This window comes from Notolabrus celidotus, chromosome 4, assembly GCF_009762535.1.
Source record: "Notolabrus celidotus isolate fNotCel1 chromosome 4, fNotCel1.pri, whole genome shotgun sequence".
NCBI lineage: Eukaryota > Metazoa > Chordata > Actinopteri > Labriformes > Labridae > Notolabrus > Notolabrus celidotus.
Genome location: NC_048275.1, coordinates 33,618,371 through 33,638,085, shown reverse-complemented (window position 1 = coordinate 33,638,085; position 19,715 = coordinate 33,618,371). Strand labels below are relative to the sequence as shown.

The 19,715-nt window shown below is 40.8% G+C and overlaps 1 protein-coding gene across 1 annotated transcript in view; it reads left to right on the top strand.

Annotated features, from left to right (window-relative positions):
* Positions 1–19,715, top strand: part of rasgrp3 (RAS guanyl releasing protein 3 (calcium and DAG-regulated)) — a 56,706-nt gene that overhangs the window by 12,331 nt on the left and 24,660 nt on the right. Inside the window, exons 2-6 of the mRNA XM_034681249.1 lie at positions 13,223–13,349; positions 15,386–15,488; positions 18,548–18,610; positions 18,819–18,950; positions 19,220–19,367. Coding sequence (XP_034537140.1) covers positions 13,280–13,349; positions 15,386–15,488; positions 18,548–18,610; positions 18,819–18,950; positions 19,220–19,367 — 516 coding nt within the window. The 5' untranslated portion in view covers positions 13,223–13,279. The remainder of the gene's footprint in view (positions 1–13,222; positions 13,350–15,385; positions 15,489–18,547; positions 18,611–18,818; positions 18,951–19,219; positions 19,368–19,715) is intronic.

Here is a 19,715-nt window from a genome sequence, read left to right as displayed (position 1 = left end):
AAGATTACAGCAAGAGTTAAATCAGCTCTTACAAATATATTAACCTGATACTTGCATATGTGTGTGTGTGTGTGTGTGTGTGTGTGTGTGTGTGTGTGTGTGTGTGTGTGTGGGTGTGTGTGTGTGTGTGTGTGTATGTGTGTGAGGGAGAGTTTGTGTGGGTGTAAGGTCACATGGCAGGACTGCTGCTGCCCAGGGCTGTTGTGTTTACCAACAAGAGAATGGGGAGGAGGAGGCAGAGGTGGTCAGAGCGTAGTGTGCTCTCCACCATGGGAGTCTCGCTGCTTGACAGCCAGTAGCAGCCGGCAGCATCCAGCCGCAGTGAGACTTATCTCAGATGAGGGAGTGATCTTTGGCCTGGATGGTTGCTGCTACGCTGCTTTTTAGGGGGTAAGGTTTCACTGCTCGTGTGTAGTTTGTGTTGTGTTTATGAATGCCGGTCTCTGGAACAGCAGGAGGTTGTCTGGTTGTTACTTTGCAGAGTGAAGAGAGAATGAAGCTGTGGATTTGTTTCTGTTTGAGGGCTGTCAGTGTTGGAGTGAGCAGTGTGTGTGTGTGTGTGTGTGTGTGTGTGTGTGTGTGTGTGTGTGTGTGTGTGTGTGTGTGTGTGTGTGTTAAAAATCACAGATAGCATTATTTTGCAGTTGTGTCTCTAACTTTGTCGCAGTATTTGAATGGGAACAACATACGACAGATCTTTGTGCTGGCAGAACTCTAAAAAGTGGTGCACTATGTGTGTCTGTGTGTGTGTGTGTGTGTGTGTGTGTGTGTGTGTGTGTAAAAGTGGGTGTAAGTGCATACATTTGTATAGTTCTCTGAATGTGCATGTGTATGTGTCACCTATGAGCAGAGCATGTCACTGAACTTTGCAGAAGCCAACAATGATGTATCCATGCAGCAGAGATGGAGACACAGTGACCCATTGTGGAGGCAGGAAAGCACAAGGCATGCTAAGGGGCACAGCTGACTGTAACATGCACAGCCGGGCTGTGAAATCAAAGAGAGAAAAAAGGCAACATAAAAATGTGTCAGTGAGTCTCCCTGAGTCTTCACATGTACTCATTTCAGCTGGATCAGGCATGAGAAGAGTCCACAGAGACAAAGAGAGAGGACCCTGTTTGTTGTCTGCGTCACACTGTCAGCAGAATCAAGTTTCATTGCTTGACTTGTTCAGATTCTCTGAACTTACTCTTGTTTTTCTTGGAAATGGACGTCATATTAGTGTAAGTTATGTTAAAGTCAGAGCATGAATCATACTGATAGCAGATGCATTCATATGACTGAATTCATGATTTCACTCAATGTCTAAATAACACTGCAGAGAGCTTTTAATGTCAAACACAATGTACCACTAAGATTGTATCAAGAGCAAGACCTACAAATTATCTCAAAAGACAAGGCAGAACAAGGAGCCAGCTTTGTGTTCACTCGTAAAACTCTGAACTTTTAGATGTGTGATAGGAACAGAGAGCCGCTGATGCTGCAGACCAGGAGGAGTATTATGTCTGGGGCTTTCCTTTGAGGAGTTTCACCGTCTGTGTGGGTTTCTTCCTGAGGCTCTGTGTTTCACCCACGCACCAACACATGCAGGGTTTCGAGACGTGAAGTCTCCAGAGGTATGAATGTGAATGTGTGGAGATGAGTAACAACTTGGCTTGGAGTGCCCTCCAGTCCAGAAACACTTGGCTGGGTTTTGGCATTGTGACCCTGAGATCTTGAACAGAATAAACTGCTCATTGAATGAGGGACAGGATTGAAACATAGAGATGTGAGGCATGAAGGAACAAACATTAGCATGCAGACACAAGCAAACAATGAACATTTTATATCTTTGTCTGAATAAAAACTCAATTCGAGTGAAGTAGGAGTTCATTATATCTGTATCTTGAATGAGATTCTACATAAAGTATGGAATAGAATTTAAAATCCTTCTTCTGACCTACAAAGCTCTTAATGGTCAGACACGTTCCTATCTTAAAGAGCTCATAGTGCCCTATTACCCCTCTAGAACACTACACTCCCAGTATGCAGGCCTGCTCATAATACCTTAAGTATTTAAAAGTAGTATGGGAGGAAGAGCCTTCAGTTATCAGGCTCCTCTCCCCTGGAATCATCTACCAGTCAGGGTCTGGGAGGCAGACACCCTCTCTACTTTTAAAAGTAGGCTTAAAACTTTCCTTTTTGATAAAGCTTATAGTTAGAGCTGTCTCAGACACGGTCTCAGCAGATGTGTATCCAACATGAGTCTGGTCCTGCTGGAGGTTTCTGCCTGTTAAAGGAAGTTTGTCCTTGCCACTGTAACTTGCTAAATGCTGCAAAGTGCTCTGCTCATGGTGGATTAAGATGAGATCAGACTGAGTCCTGTCTGTAAGATGGGACTGGATCTTATTCTGTCTTGATGTTGGGTCTTTGTTAATAATAGAACATAGAGTACGGTCTAGACCTGCTCTGTTTGGATTGAGTCTTCAGATAATATTTGTTGGGTTATGGTGCTGTATGAATAAAGATTGATTGATTGATTAATTGATTGTCTTGTCCTGAAAGGGATGTCACTTATTTGTGCCTATATTTAGTACATGTAGCTGTCAGCTTTTTTCAGTTATTGCAACCAGACATATAGGGACTGTGTCCACTAACAGCAGTTTGTGCACTTGCCTGAGATCCTCGGGCAGGTCGTTCCACAGTCGTGGAGCCTGCACAGCAAACGCTCGCTCACCCTTAGATTTTAACTTTGTGACAGGAACTTTAAGGAGGTTCCTGCCTGAGGATCTGAGGCTGCGCCCGGGCTGGTAGGGTGACAGCAAATCACAGATATATTCAGGAGCCAGGCCGTGAAGTGCTTTAAAAGTGATAAGTAAAACCTTAAAATCTATTCTAAAAGCAATGGGCAACCAGTGTAGGGTCATTAAAACAAGAGTAACAGGAGTAATATTAGAGAAACACTTCAGTTAAAGGAATGAGTCTTACGTGTTGTTATTGTAGCATTAAAGTATGAATCTATGACGTTAAATTGCAGGATGTAATGTGTCCTCAGCTCAGATTTTGTGCCTGCTTGTCCTCGGCTTTCAGAGGATGGAAATGGTGCACCAGGAGACATCTGACTGGAGGTAAAGCATATTTCAAGGCTAGGCAATAAAAACGTCTTAGTGCCGGACATGCAATCAGGTCTACCATTGATGCATTAACAGTCTGCATTAACGGATGCAGGTTAGACCTGCCTTCTCTGGGTGACCCACGCTAATAAATAAATGAGGGAGGTGTAGTCCTGAGTGAGAGCCTCACAGGAGAGATACCAAACAGCTGTTCTCCACAGTAACACTTTCCTCTCTCTTTCCTTCTCTCTCCATTGTATACTTATTGTTGTCCGTCCGTCTATATCACGTCAGTGTTGGCCAGCTGATTCAATGCATGAACGTTCATGAGGAGAAATGTACTTTACGTCTTATCATGAATCACATCTACATTTTGTCTATCACATATTACTCTGCTACGCTACTATATTTAACTACCACTTCACTTCTATCACACATACACATAGTTGACTGAGTTAGCAATGCAGAATTGGGTGTATTATTTTTATTAAGCCGTGCTGCGCCCCCCCCTGTCATACCTCCGTCATGAGAGGTACAACATCTGCATCAGAATCAAAAACACTGAAGTTCATACAGAGGCTCATTTCTCACCCTGCCATCTCTGTTCAATCAATCAATTAATCTTTATTTATATTGCGCCGAATCCCAACAAATGTTATCTGAAGATTCTCTGAGGACCCAACATCAAGACAGGATAAGATCCAGTCCCCTCTTACAGACAGGACTCAGTCTGATCTCATCTTAATCCACCATGAGCAGAGCACTTTGCAGAATTTAGCAAGTTACAGTGGCAAGGACAAACTTCCTTTAACAGGCAGAAACCTCCAGCAGGACCAGACTCATGTTAGACACACATCTGCTGAGACCGTTCAAACATTACCAGACAATGTTCTGGTTTCTCAGCTGGGACTTGAACACATATCTCTTCGTGCTGCATGGGAAGAGATGGGAGGGGAGTCGACAATCTGAAAGTAAAGGCTCCCATTTAACATCAGAGATGAGGCCACATCCAAACAGGCAGGGGTGACTGCCTGTATCGCCTCTGCCTTGAGCTGACCCTCAGAACGTATGTGCGTTAGGGAGTTGGGGACATTGAAGTGAATGGTGTTTGTTTTTACAGAGAGGGAAAGTATTTTGTAGTGCTTTTGGATCTTTCAAAATTATTTAAACGGGGAGCAGAGAGAGGTTCATAACGAGAGAAGAGGACCATTTCACTTCTAGCAACTGAGAGATATAAAAAGAGGGCAGGATTAAAGCCAGAAGTTTAATTGAGTTAGGAAGAGGATCCAGTAATATGATTCTCCAGTTCATGAGCAGTCCCAATCAAACATCACCTGAGGCACAAGGTAAAAGAGATCACATCAGCTGTATTGTTTGCTGGTAACAGATGTCCTGGGGTCCTGTGCAGATTATGGCCTCACTAAATATAATAAAAAATGAGGGGGGCTTGTTTGGTTCGTAGCTTAGGTGTGGTTGAGAACACTTGCTTCTTCTTTATGTCTACAGACTGTATAAGACATGGAGGTAGTCTCTGTCACGTCTCCCTTTGGATTCAGAGGAGACATTTGTAGCCAGATGATGATGGGCATCATACAGGAAATGCTGACTAACTTTTGGGCCCCTGGACAGGCAAAGAGGTGGAGCTCAGGCAGGTTTTTAGCCTCCTGGAAAACAGCTGCAACACGCACACCTGTCAGTCAACTTTTCAGTTTGTGTTTGACTCAAACCTTTGGATTATCGTAATGGATGTGTTATAACCCCCCCCCCCCCTGTACAGAGTGTGTAATATTAGACTAGACAGTGTTTGAGCCAGGCTGTAAGATGTTTATTTCTGCAGTCAAAAGGACATCTTCATATGAGATCTGTGGGATTCCTTGGCTCAATTTTTAAGTGGACATTAGAAGATTTCAAGTTTTTGCACTTCTGCATTGGCTTCATCATCCAAAAACAAAGATTGCTGCTTGGTTCTAACATTCTTTCTGTAAATTTTGGTGTTTTTAGCTGACACCAGTGAGGAACTGTGTCTGAGAAATTACCTACTCTCCTCACTAGTATCTCATTCTGATGTTTAATAATGCTTTTTTGGCAAAAACAATTTCGACAAGTGCTTAAACTTCCTAAAAAGTGTGCTATTACCATGTATTTTTAGCCATATTTATGCCTCTAAATATGGCAGCCAAAAGTATGTCATACTTAAATACACATATCAGCTGGTCCTGCTATTACACCTTAAAATAAGGTAATGCCAGAAAACAATACAACCCTGACCCTTGCTGTTCCTTTAAAGCTCCTGTGAGGCCAACACTTACTTCTTTTTCCAGAATAGTACCTCTTTTCTCTTGGTCTGTACGTGTATAAGCGGTGTTTTCAACAAATGATCTCATACTACTTGATTGAACAGTCAAATGTATCACTCAGTGAGAATCTCTGCAGTGGAAACTATAAGCAAAGGCTGTTTCTGCAGCATGCTGTAAATCTCCTCGTCTGACGTAGACCCTGCAGCAGCAGTTTCAGGCATTAAAAAATAATCATATAAATAAAAGTCTTTATGCTGATGGTCTGGTTTGCTTTTATAAGTAATAAAATAACATTAACATTAATTTAAGTTTGTTTTGAGGGCCAGGTTCAGGGAATTATTACGTTGCTTTTTGCCGGCTAAACCTGTAAAAATGAGCCAAGAGGACATTGTCTTATTCCCTGAAGCACACACAAAGGGTTAAATGTTACAAAGAAAAGGAAAACAGGAGCACACTGCATCAAGCTGGAGAACTTAATGGATGTCTTAGCAGATATCAGGGCCAAATGATGAACAACAAAAACATTTTCAGAATTCTTCTCCATGAGCGCTGTGCAAGGCCAGTCATCATTAAGACTACATTTGATCTAGAGAGAAATAAAAACAGTTAGTTACTTTACATTATAAGACCATATTTGCTATGCTGCTGCCAAACCGCCTATACCTGCTCTGCTTCATGGCCTTTAGCTTAATGTTATTCTCATCATAGTCTTACAACTCAGTCACACAGAGGTTTGTGATAAAGCTAAAACATCATGCTTTTTATCGTATTCATGGAAAGATAATAACTTTAACATTTTTATCAAACTAATTCACCTGGGGGTTTACTTTGTTTCGTGCAACACAAAAGTCTTTATGTGGCAGGCAGCACAAATTATTTGCCCTGCTGCCTCCAGATTTATCTGCTAAAAAGCTGTTTCCCTTTTATTGAAGAGGCCTCTCATCTCATCACATCTGCAGCCTCTGATATCTGAGTATGAAGCCAATGTTAGAGTGCTACAAACTGCAGTTCCTTGAGGGTCCATTTGAGACTGACTCCTAAAGTTCAGGGATCTCCAGTAACATCCATGTTAGTGTTTCCACTTTTACAGCAGAATTGAAAGTGATTGCAGCTCGGTGCAAAAACGGTTTCAGTCTGAGTAGCCCAACTTCTCAATTCTTTCAAATCTTGTTTTTTAACTTATTTGTTTCAAAGATATTAAGGTTAAGAGTTTTGTATAATTAGGGGCGTTGCTGACTGAAATGTCATAGTCGCTTTTAGCTGTGAGGCTGACGTCCCACCTATAATCTGCCTCTTGCTGGGTTAACCAAAACTTAGGTTGAGTCAGCTTTTCCATTATGGTGACGGCAATCAATGGGCATCCATGCCTATGATACAACCGTTAACCTTCTAAACCTTACCGAGTAGTAAAACTACTTCTATCCGTCTCACCATTATCATCTCTCTCTCTTCATCTCCCTCTATCCCTCTCTCCAACACGGTCTCAGCAGATGTGTGTCTAACATGAGTCTGGTCCTGCTGGAGGTTTCTGCCTGTTAAAGGAAGTTTGTCCTTGCCACTGTAACTTGCTAAATGCTACAAAGTGCTCTGCTCATGGTGGATTGAGATGAGATTAGCCTGCTCAGACATACAGTAGAGTACAGTTTGGACCTGCTCTGTTTGTAAATTGTCTTGAGATGTAATTTGTTGTGATTTGGCGCTTTATAAAAATAAAGGTTGATTGAGATTGATTGATAGTCCTGGCTCTGTAAGAACAAACAATGAGGAATTTACCCTTTTACACTACATCACCTGACTTCCTTAGTATAACTTTAAACAAGTTTTTAAACTGATCACAAACAAACGTAAATTAGGATAGTCATGTGAACTTATTGACTATATGAATACGGGTGTCGTGCTTCCATCTCTTCTACTTTTGAAACAGTGAATCCAAAACAACTAATTGTGCTGATGGAGCGAAGGACAGAAGCACAGAAGCACAGAAGCGATCTGGCTTGTAGAGCGGCGGGACTGATGTCACCTTTTCCTCTTACCAAAACCATGTATGTGGTTTCTGGCACTTGTGCATACCAGCCTCAAGCTGACGCTCGATGAACTCCAGTTTTTAACACTTTGACATTGGCTTCATAGTTGAAGATTCGAAGATTGGAAGGCTTTACCGAAACAACAATTTAACTAATTGCTAAAACGCTAAGATCCCTTGGACTGATTCAATGAATTAAGCTGCAGGAGCTGCATGTGTGACATCACCTCTCCTCTTTTCACATCAAATAACTAATGAAAACTCAACTTCTCATAAAAGTGAACATTTGCACATAAATCAGCATGACAGGAACTATTTGCTGCAGAAACCATGTTTGAGAAAGAAAAACTATCTCCTATGTTCCATCTGTCATAATGGATATTTCGTGGTTATTTCATGAACCAGGGTGTGATCAGGCTCAACATAACTGCATTCTTTATTTTGTGTTTTCTGCAGAATCCTCCTGCTGCACCCTTGTGTTAAGACTCATAGATTTGTGTTTTTTTATAAGCTCTCTTTGTGTCTTATGGTTGGACTCCAGTGAGCAATATAGTGAACAGATTTACTGTTATGATGGATTTGCCTCCAGCGAGTTAGATTGCGCTCTATGATGGTAACTGTTTACAGTATTTGGTACACTAAACTCATAACTGGATGCCAAATTGTGAGAAGGCAGGGATGTCCTCGGCTGATCTACACTGTTGAATGCTGTAATTGAGCAGCAGATATACAGAGGTAATACATTCCCCTATGTGTTAAAGGTTATGAGTTACACAAGACCTTTCAAAATAACTGACCCAATAAAGCTCTGTTTGGTGTCACTTGACAATAAGGTGCACACATTATGTATAGTTACTGGGTAATTAATGAGTACCTAAGTACTAGTTACCCCTAAATTAATGGGAAGCTGGTTAGCCAAAGTGATAAACTGCACACTGCTGAACAGCCCTTTTGGATGCTAGAATTAGACTGCCGGGGGAACTGACACACTGGTATTGTCCTATCCCATAAAAGTTACTAACCATTGACCTTTCTGGAGTCCCTGAGCTCCCTTGACTCGTAGGTTCTTCTGGATCTCGTGGCGGACTCCAGCTGCTACAACTTCTACTATCCGTCTCACCACTATCATCTCTTTCTCTCTCTCTTCATCTCCCTCTATCCCTCTCTCCAACATGGTCTCAGCAGATGTGTGTCTAACATGAGTCTGATCCTGCTGGAGGTTTCTGCCTGTTAAAGGAAGTTTGTCCTTGCCACTGTAACTTGCTAAATGCTGCAAAATGCTTTGCTCATGGTGGATTAAGATGAGATCAGACTGAGTCCTGTCTGTAAGATGGGACTGGATCTTATCCTGTCTTGATGTTGGGTCTTTGTTAATAATAGAACATAGAGTACGGTCTAGACCTGCTCTGTTCGGATTGAGTCTTCAGATAACATTTGTTGGGTTTTGGTGCTGTATGAATAAAGATTGATTGATTGACTCATTGATTGATTGATTGTCTTGTCCTGAAAGGGATGACACTTATTTGTGCCTATATTTAGTACAACATGTAGCTGTCAGCTTTTTTCAGTTATTGCAACCAGACATATAGGGACTGTGTCCACTAACAGCGTTTTGTGCAAAGGCTGTTTTCAATTATCTAAACTCATAACTCATTCAGTACAGTGTTTTCAGTGCTCAGCGTCCTGAGTCAAAAATACTATTGGTGTCAGCTGCAAAATTAAGAAGGGTTGGGACTTGTCTTGTCAACAACAACAGTAGAGATTCAGACAGAGCAGACACAACCCATGCTTGTTTTTTTTGTTGTTGTCGTAGTTTTTTTTTTTTGAAGGAACAGTTTTCAAGTATATGTCACGTTGGGGAAATACTGAAGGAGGACCCAAGTGCAGCTTTAAAATAAAAAAGATTTTAATAAACAAAAGGTACCAACAAAACTTACTAAAGTGTCCAATTAACATCCAAATAAAACATAGGGAAAACAAGAAAAGAAACACAGAGAGAACACAGGGAAGACATGAACACTGAACACAAGAAAGACAAACAATGATCCAACCCAGGACGATGGGAAACAGGAACTAAATACACAGAGTAATCAACACAGGTGTGAACACAGGACACAGGTGAAACTAATGAAGGTAATTAAAAAAGGAGGGAAACACATAAGGGCAGAAAGTAACCAACCTGGAAACACAGGGATCAGACCTACTAAACAGAGAACACAAGACAAGACTGAGAAACACAAAAAAGTACAAAAAGAGACATGGATCACAAAACACACAAGGGACACAAAGGATAACTAATACAGAATAAACATGGGAGAAACCAAGGCATGAAACACAAGGAAAAAACTGAACTAAACATTGACTCATGACAGTCTAGAGCTGCTGCTAATGCTACAGAATTCCTATCTTTGATTTAATGTTTTCTTTGTAAAATTCTATGGAATGAAAGGATATATGAAGCATACAGATAATTTATTTTGTTCTATTTATTGATCTATATTCATTTTTTCTATTTATTCGTTATATTTTTAGGCTTTTATGCCTTTATATAGAGATGACAGGAGAGTGGATAGAGTAGGAAGCCTTGAGAGAGACCGGGGAGTGACGTTCTGGAAAGGGGCCCAAGGTTGGAATTGAACTCAGGCCGCCAGCTTACAGACTACAGCCTCTGTGCATGGAGAGTGCAACTTAAACACTTGGCCTAATCGGCGCCACCATTTCTAACCCTCACTACTACAGGAAGCCGATGTGCCTCAGGCACAATTTTCATAACTTAGCATCATTGAGGAGTGCTCTACAACTGAGGTCAAGGACAAAAAGATGCATGTAGTGGCTACAGACCCTCATGCAGCATCGATAATTTTTACCAGCAGATAATCAGCCAACACTAAGTGAAGTGCCTGGGTTTGTTGATAGGAAGCACTGTATCCTAGACTGGTAGAGGTTATGTTAGGCGACTTCAATCCCATAAACAAATGTGAGAAGCATTGTTGAAGCAGAGGCTGTTTAGAGAGTACTTAGGGATATTTATGAATAGGAACGTTTTGGTGATGTTTTTTATCAGAATCACCAGACACATGAGGAATCCCCACATCTAAGCTTAGTGCCTTTTAAGATCTTATCCATTTACACTCAAGAAATAATGCCTTCATTCATTCAAGTGTACACACAAACACAAACCCACTGAAACACACTGATGCTGAGGTTGACGTAAGTGCCACATTTAGGATTTTGGCTAGTGGTGTCTTTCTGCCTCACCACGGTGATGGCAGCTGATTTCATACTGAGCCATTGACACATTAAAAGTCCAAGTAGTCCCCACTTCCAAAAAGCATTCAATAAGAGGTTGGTCACTAATCAGACTCTACAAATATTACATGCACCCTAGGATCTCATCAAACCACAGGATTAAACCAAGTGTGAGATCTCCTGAAAATGCAGTTACTCCAGGAAACATCGGAAAATACCAGCAGTTTCCCTAAGAGAAATAAAAAAACGGGTCAAACACAGTCACTAGGTCAGTATCTCTTTCATCTGTTTATTTCAGTATTATAAGTACAAGACAATGGACACAGACCCCAAACAAAGACTAAATTAAAACATCTCTTATCCCTTTACTAACATCGCAACTGTATTTCATAATCTAAACCAGAATGTGTAGAATTTTGTACACATCATTTTTTAAGCGTATGTGGAATGTTGGATTCCGCTGAATAACCTACACATTTTATTTATTCATGTTCATGTTCTGGATCATGTTTGTACAGATTTCTTTTTGCATGTTACAGTTCTAACCTGCGTTTGTGAATGCAGTGACGACTTGTCAAAACAATGATGTTTGAGCCTACGCAGTGATTTCAACTACAGAGTCATGTCTGATTAAAAGATTCATATGAATCTGAACAAAAGGGACAAGGCCAAAAATCAATACTGGATGATTGTGATCTTTAGGCCCTCGGACGGCACTTTATTAGTGACATTATGTACTCTAGATGATGAAATTCCCAAATGATTTGCAATTTGCTGAGGAATATTATTCTGATTGTTAAATTATTTCCTCTCGCAGTCTCTCACAGGGTGGTGAATCTCTTTCCATCTTTACTTCTGTGAGACTCAGCCTCTCTGTTATGCTCTTTTTTATACCCGGTCATGTTACTAACCTGTTGATGATCAACCTCATTAGTTGAGAGATGTTCCTCCAGGTGTTTTTCACAGGTTTTTTTTGTCCCTGTCCCAACTTATTTGAAACCCGTTGCTAGCTTAAAACTTGAAACGAGCATATATTTATCATAAAACAATACAAATGTTCAGATTCAACATTTACTATGCAGTCTTTGTACCCTTTTCAAGTACATTTTGGCTTTAAATGATTTGCAAACTATCAAAATGTTTTTATTAACCCTTTTCACAGCATCCAAGCTGTTTGAAAGGGTTGTATGAAGGCACCAAACAGCAGCAACACCCAGTGGATCTTTTTTCCACTTTACCAGTTCAAAAGGGGGGGGGGGGAATATTTTGTGTTATATCTGTCGTAAAAGCCAGCAATAAATAACAGATTACAAGAGAGAGAGTTCATGTGATTATAAACATCACAGAATGAACGTCATAATTATGGAACCAAGATTTTTTCTCAGACTCAAACCGTGCCATCGAAATTGCCTATCATTGCATCGCTACTTCAACCCTATTTTCAAATGTCTGCACCCTCATGAACCTGTAAGGTGAAATAACAGTCATTGTCACCTGCCTGTATCCACGAGGGACCGTCTTCATACAGCAGTAACAGAAAAACAAAAGTGTCCTCTTCATGCAACCCTTAAACATACTCACAGTTTAATTTAACATTTTTTATTCTGTCAAGTTGAGTTTTTGGATGTTAGTTCAAATCCCTCCCATGTTGAGCCAATCACTGCTCACCACACAATGACTTATGAGTTGTTTGTTAGTTGAGATTTAATAGATGTCATCCTTTTGCTTCATCATAACAGCTTTCATGTTGTGTTTTAATATGCACACCAAGTCCACGCTTTTCCGCAGCTGTGGACATGCAATACTATAAATGTATGAAAGCATGAAGGCATGCCCACAATTCAGTCTCAGTACTCAGATTTCTTAAATGAAAAATGAGTCCATAAGTACGGTGTTTACATCGACTCATTATGTTTTCACCGTTTTGTGCAGATTGTTGTGGTGAAGGTTGACCTGTTCTACCTTTATCCGTACAGCCAGCAATAATCACAAGCTCTGTGACTTATGCTGTTTTACTTGTTTTGTCTGTCCAGCGTAAAACCTACTATGTGATAATGTTGTTGATTTTTGTGGTTTCAGTTCTGCTCCTGGTTTATGACCATGTCTTGTCTTCAGGAGTGTAGCTGGTGTCACAACAGCTCTGTACCTGTGAAATGTTAAATTGCCACTCACTCTTGAAAACGTTTAGTCGCATGGTCGGCTCACTCTGGATATCTTCTGCTGTTGCTTTAACCCCTCAAGCCTTGAATATTTTGAAGGTTGTGCATGCAAATTAAGCTGCTGAAGACTGCCTGTCCTGACTGCTTCAAATAGAAATTTCGAACTTATTACCATTGCTTTGAGGTGGAATTTAACAAACTCAAACATGCCTAACTGTAAGTGCTACTGAATAACATATAAAGGATCTCCACATTATCACAGTGCTGGAAAACCACATGTATTCCTTCCTTACATTATGACCCAGTATTATGACTGTACACTAAATCTCTCTCTCTCTCTCTCTCTCTCTCTCTCTCTCTCTCTCTCTCTCTCTCTCTCTCTCTCTCTCTCTTTCCTTCCAGGGAAACCCTGATTGGCCTGGAGCAGTGAGCAGGAAGTGTTGACCTCTGTCCTTGAATATGGGATCATCCACTTTAGGAAAGGCAGCGTCTCTTGATGCTCTCTTAAATGAATGCATTCATGCATTTGGTACGTGACACATGTGACTGAACTACATTGACACATGTGACTGAACTACATTCAAGCCTGATTATCAACCTAAAAACAGACATAGACTGTAGACTGTGACCAAGAAGGACTCATTTGTACTACATCTGAGGACACCACTCGAGATGAACCATACCCCACTTTCACCCACCAGCCCTCTTATAAATGCAAATGCACGTACAGTAAAGACACATTGATCTAACGTAGGTGTACACAACCCATGGTAATCTAATGACATGTATTTATTAAAGTAAATTGTTTAAAATATTTTGACAGGTTTAAAAGCAGATTTGTAGAAAGGTGAAGATATAAGTCTTAAAGAGGGTAGAAAAAAGGAAGAAGTGGCTTCGTAGAAAATGTTACCTGAGATTCTGATTTGTAGATGTGGTTAAGAAACATAAGAGGAGGATCCACGTCCAGACATGAGAAGATTTTGAAGCAAAAGAGCAAAAGGTCAAACAAAAACTTCCAACTAAAAGTCCAAGAAAACCAAAATCCAAAAAAAGGCCAGCTGAAAACACAAGTGAACCTCAGAGAGCACACAAAGAGCAGTGGAGCAGGATAGACGCAGGAAACACAGGACACGATGCAATGATCCGACACACACAGGAGGAAACACAGAGACTGTATTCAAAACCGCCTGCTACATACCACTTACAAAAGCAGTATGCAGTACATAGTGCATGCACATTGTGTTTAAAGGTAGTATGTAGTATGACTGTCCTGTTTGATCAGTTCTGCAGCATGCTGGGTCAGGCTTCCCTCATTTCCAGTTTTTGAAAGTGGAAGTAAATAATGGCCATGCTGATAGCACAACCGCTTCTATTGCATCCACTTTTTAAAAGTTAAGAAGTCATATGGAAATTATACATATTCATTTAAAATGTTTAATACCCATGTGCGATGGATATTGCCTCTGTTACGACTGGAAGTGACACTATTCACTTCCTGTTTCTTTCACATTACTGCACTGTAAATGTAACAGACCGTTAACCGTTAGCATTGTTGCATTGGTAACAACTGTGGTCCACACTCAAACACAATGGAAGGTGTTAGTCCACCTAAAAAGTAAATGCCACCTGCCATAAATAGAAAAACATGAAGAGGAAGAATGTTAGTGCTGTGCATTGTGGGAAACAGTATGCCAGGGAGACTGGTCCAAATCAGATTTCACTTATGTTTAAAAACTACCTACAACATTTTGGCCAAATCAGTAAGTACTGCAGGTTGATAGGCGGTTTTGAAAAAAGAGAGAGACTTGAGGTAATGAGCAACAGGTGCTAATTCAAGTCATATGTGAAACTAATGGGATGCAATCAAGGTGGAGGGAAACACAGGAAGCAAGTACTACAAAATAAAACAGGAAACACAAAAGACTGAACGTAAAACACACACAAGGAAAACAGCACGGGTCATGGATAGCTTAAAAAAAACAAGGAAGACTAAAGGATAACTCGTAACTAATTCAGACAGGAAGGAAACAAGACATTAACACAGGGAAGATCTACTAAATAAAACAGGAAGTCAAAGCCAGATTGCAACACAAAGTACAGAACTAAACGCCAGCAACTCATCACAGAGGGATGGTTTAATATGATTAAACGGTACACAGCCTGTTGTTTTTCAAGGACTAATTTCGAAAATAAGCTGTTTCCAAATTTTTCAAGCAAACTTTACCTCAAAGGAAAGAAACTAAGCATTTTTCGGGGACTTTTTAAAGCAGTAGATTCATCCACATTTGACGTTAGTGAGTCAAGGATGTATTAGGGATGAAACGAGTGAAAGTGGTTGTGTGTAAGGATCCAGAAGACATGTTCAGGTGTTATTAACACCTGGTTGGACAATAACAGAGCTCTGTAGTGCAGATGAAGAAGTCAGGCTTTAGTTTCAGACACAGTACCTGTCAGTAGGCTCGTAGAGTAACACAGATTATCACCACCTAATATTTGAATTTGTGTGAGTTATATTCTAACCTGATTATCTTAACTTCAGTAACTTTGACTCACTTCTCTTCACAGATGACAATGGGCAGCTGCAGGGCAACCTGCTTCCTCGCAGCCTCCTGATGATGCACCGCTGGTATGTTACATCCTCAGAGCTGGCGGGAAAGTTATTGATGATATATCCTCTCTGACAGAAAGCTTACAGGAACTACAGCTGCTACACATCAACACAAGGCTTTAACAATGTACTGAAGTCCTGCTGGGTTATTGTTACCGAGACATGTTGTAAAAATAACACAATGTGTAGGGACATGAGTCATTTCTCACTTATAGGAAGTTCAATATGACTCTTTGATTTCAGTAATGGGATCGATTTAAAGCTAGGGTTGGCAGCTCTGGAGAAACGAGACAAAGAGAAACTAAAGTACCCAGCATAAAATAACGTCCTTTCCTTTCTGCCTCAAAAAGCCGACTTCAAACAACTTGATGCTCACTTCTTATTTCTGGTATGGACGAGTTCCTGGGGGAGCTTCAGCGAGATGAGCTTTATTGCCATTGCTAACTGATTCAAACTAATTTCTCACACAAAGCACACTTGCTTTAAGCTTGAAGTCCTCCATTATAGACTTGTGGAAGACTTTGGTTTTATGCAATGAATTTGTCAGCAGTTTACAGGCAGGCAGTTTACAGGCAGGCAGTTTGACCTTTTATTTATTCAAGACAACATGAAATGATTGAATGAACTTTTTACAAGCTAGACATGTGACAGATTTTTCCCTTTATGCAGATGGTTTTAATCTTTATTTGCTCTTAGGACGTAAGGGAAAATGCAGACCCCCCCCCCCCGATTTTGTTTCATAAATACCCCACCAGAGAATGAAGTCAGGATGGCACCTTTTGACTTTTTATTTTGTTTTGGTGACTGTCTTTTGTCTTCCTGAGTTACAGTCAAACCACAACCTCAAGAAACAATTGTAGCTAAAGCAGAAGACATCTGCAGTTCCTCGAGTGTTCACTGGAGGCTGGCTCCAAAAGCCTATCAGAGACCGATCAAGATTATCACAGCAGAATTAAACATTTTCTAAAATCTGGAACAAAAAAGACCAAACACTTCTTTCAATTTCAGTTGTGAGACAACTCTTCGGGGAGGGACTTGTTTTTCTAACTCTTCATTTTGGTTACATTAAGGTTAAGATTTACACACAATTCGGGTGTGGCTGAGCAGGCCAGGTTTGCGGCCTTGACTCCACCTCTTCAATGGTTTTTAGATTAGCTGTAGGTTAGTTGGAGTCAGCCTTTCAAATACGGCTACCATCTGTTGGCTTCATAATAGGTGGATCCCAAAGCTCTAAAGTTCCATCCTTACATCCTTACATTGCGTCTCAGTCCCTCCAATGCATGAAATACATGGAAAGATGCAAGGAAATTATGGTGAAGTCTCTGAGACTGCATCCATGTTTTATGCAGTCCATGGTTTCAGTGGAATAAGAAGTATTGATAAGCGTCCTGCTGCTCAGTAAGTGCTCTGCCGCACTGACGGAAATCAGATCATTCATCTTAACATCCTGGAAATCTCTGACAGTGCTTCCTGGACTTTCCTCCAGCTGAAGTCTCTCCACTCCATGTTTCATGTAACAGTAACTGTTTGTGCAGGGTTAAATAAGATGTAAAGCAGGGTCTCTACCTTTTGTGTTAAAAGCTAATGCTTTGGACTGAGGTGGGGTTACATCTCAACAAGGCCCTCCAGAGCTGTTTGACATTAAAGCCAGAACAATTTTCCAGTTACTGGGGCACTTAGAGTCAATGCAGTTACAACCTTCCCATCACAGCCCCATAGAAAAGGCTTGAACAGAGGTCTATTCAACAAGTCACAAAGGTGATTCTTGTTCATGTTTCTTCCTCCAACAAGGACAACTCTATCACCAGGATTCTTTCACAAGATTTATTAATGAAACACAACATTCAAGGCTTTCTAACAGGCCAGAGGTCATTCTGCTTTCAGCATTGGTTCAGCGGGGCATGGGCATAATATAACATATAACTTCAGAGAGAAAGAGGGGGAAAGGAGTGATAAGAGTGAGAGCTAGAGAGGAGGAGAACGTTTAAAAGCAAGGCTGCAGGCTGCACTGACACCTTCGCACATGGAGGAGTCAACGCCCTGTCTTCAGCAGACCAAGAGGAATCAAATGGCTCTGAACAGTCATGTATGAAACTTTTCACACAGGGTGTGACATTGAGCTGCTTCTGTCAGCCTGATCTTTCTTTATTCATTCCTTTATTGAAGTTTTACTCAAAATTAGGATGAAAACTATTTATTGGTAAAACTTAATCGTTCTTAAAGATTGATTCTATTCTATATAGCAAAGGGGGAAGCTGCCTGTACTTGAACTATACACTCTTCACTTAACAGGCTGTTTGTAATATCTTTGAAGGGCTGGATTCTGAGGTTAAGCTTTCAGAAAACATCTCTCTATGAGTAAAAATGATACTTTCTTCACCTGTAGGCACAAAAACCACCATGTACAGAGAGACAGACAGTACGATTACATGCACAGTGAAGTCCTTGTACCAGTATACAAGCACCGGGCAGGATTGATTTATTTACAAAAGTATGTCCACCTCTGCTACAGAAAGTAACAATATGCCCCCTTGCAGCCAGATACTATTGTACTCACTTGGTTGATCTACCACGATACAACAAAACAATTGGCAAGCAAGAGGCAGACTGGTTGTGTTTACCTTAGGTACAAGCGATACTATAGCTTTGTTTTGTTTACTTTCCTTTCTTCTTCTTGGACACATATTTTTAGACCGGAGGTTACCGCTTGGTCAAAACCCGGCATGCATACTGTGAAGCATGAGCAGAACGCCTGGTCCAGTTTTGGACAGTGAGAAGAGGACAAAAGGAGGGAGCAGAATGATAGATCAAACTTGAAAAACTGTAATCTGATGTTATTTCATTACAAAAAATATCTACTTAAAGCCTACATGATTCATGAATACCCTTTCTGTATGCTTTTTTGGCCACATTCAGGGATGCATTCAGGTGTTACATATGTTTACAAGCATGCTCTAAGTGCTTAAGTCTATAAAGGTTATAATCAACAACTAATGAGGCTACTTGAGGATGAGGATTTGTCAGCCACAGACAGCAACAATATAATCCTTAAATTATTCTCTGTTGTACATTGAAGTGTATTGTTTCACATATTTGAAATTTCCTTAACTTACCTCCACGTACCGTGACTGCAAAGATGACAACTCTCAGAGAACCAGGCTGAAGATTTGTTATTTAATGAGGTAAGCTGCTTCATCATCAAATCCAAACGCCACTGACGATCCAAAGACCAATCTAACGTTGTCTCATCTCATGTTACACTTTGTTTTCTGCACCACACATCCACACTACAGGGACATGAGTGACATGTCACAACGATCACAACAGAAAGATGTAGACTGCTCATGTTTCCCATATTGGCACAGGTTCATCATGTCCCCATCTTTTCAGGTACTGGATAGTCACATTCCCTGCAGAGTTCAACCTGGATTTGGGTCTGATCCGGATTACAGAAGAGTTCAGAGACTTGGCTGCTCAGCTCGGCTGTGAAGAGCATTTCAAGTTCCTCGACATCTCCACTATGTAAGAAAAAGCCATCACACCAACATTATTAAGATCTATTGACTGAATTATTGGTGATGTATTGGTAAGATATGAATATGTCAACAATTCAGTCATCACTATTAAAGCTCAACCAGAATCCATGATCCTATAACATGTACATGACAAATCCTCAAGTATGACCAGTGAGACATGGAAAAAGACTTGAAGCTAGCTACACATTTCCTGTATGGTTTTAAAAATAAACCTGGTTTGATTGCAGCTGTGTTTCATAAATTGTTCCCCTGCAGTCCGTCGTACGACTGGATGCGTAAGCTGACCCAGCGGAAGAAGCAGGCTAAGAAAGGAAAGGCTTCACTGCTGTTTGACCACCTGGAGCCCATGGAACTGGCTGAGCATCTCACCTTCCTGGAGTTCAAATCCATCCGGAGGATATCGGTAAGTTGTTTGAATGTTGCCACGCTAACAGGACTCAAGGGTTCATCACTCCTTCGTCTGGTTCGTCTACCACTGAGATATTTTAAAGGTGACATATCACGCTTTTTTCATCAAAATATATTGGTTTAAGAGCTCCCCAAAACATATCTTTAAAGTTTATGCTCAAAAAAACACTTTGAAATCAGATTTTGGCATGCCTGAAAAACTCTCTTTGTCAGCCCTGCTCAGAACACTCTGTTTTCCCTCTGACCACGCCCCCTCAGGAAGTGGAAGTGCCCTCGGCTCTCCAGCACGTTGATCTAATGTTTACATGTTGGCTGAATATACACCGCTGCTCATGGATCGCGT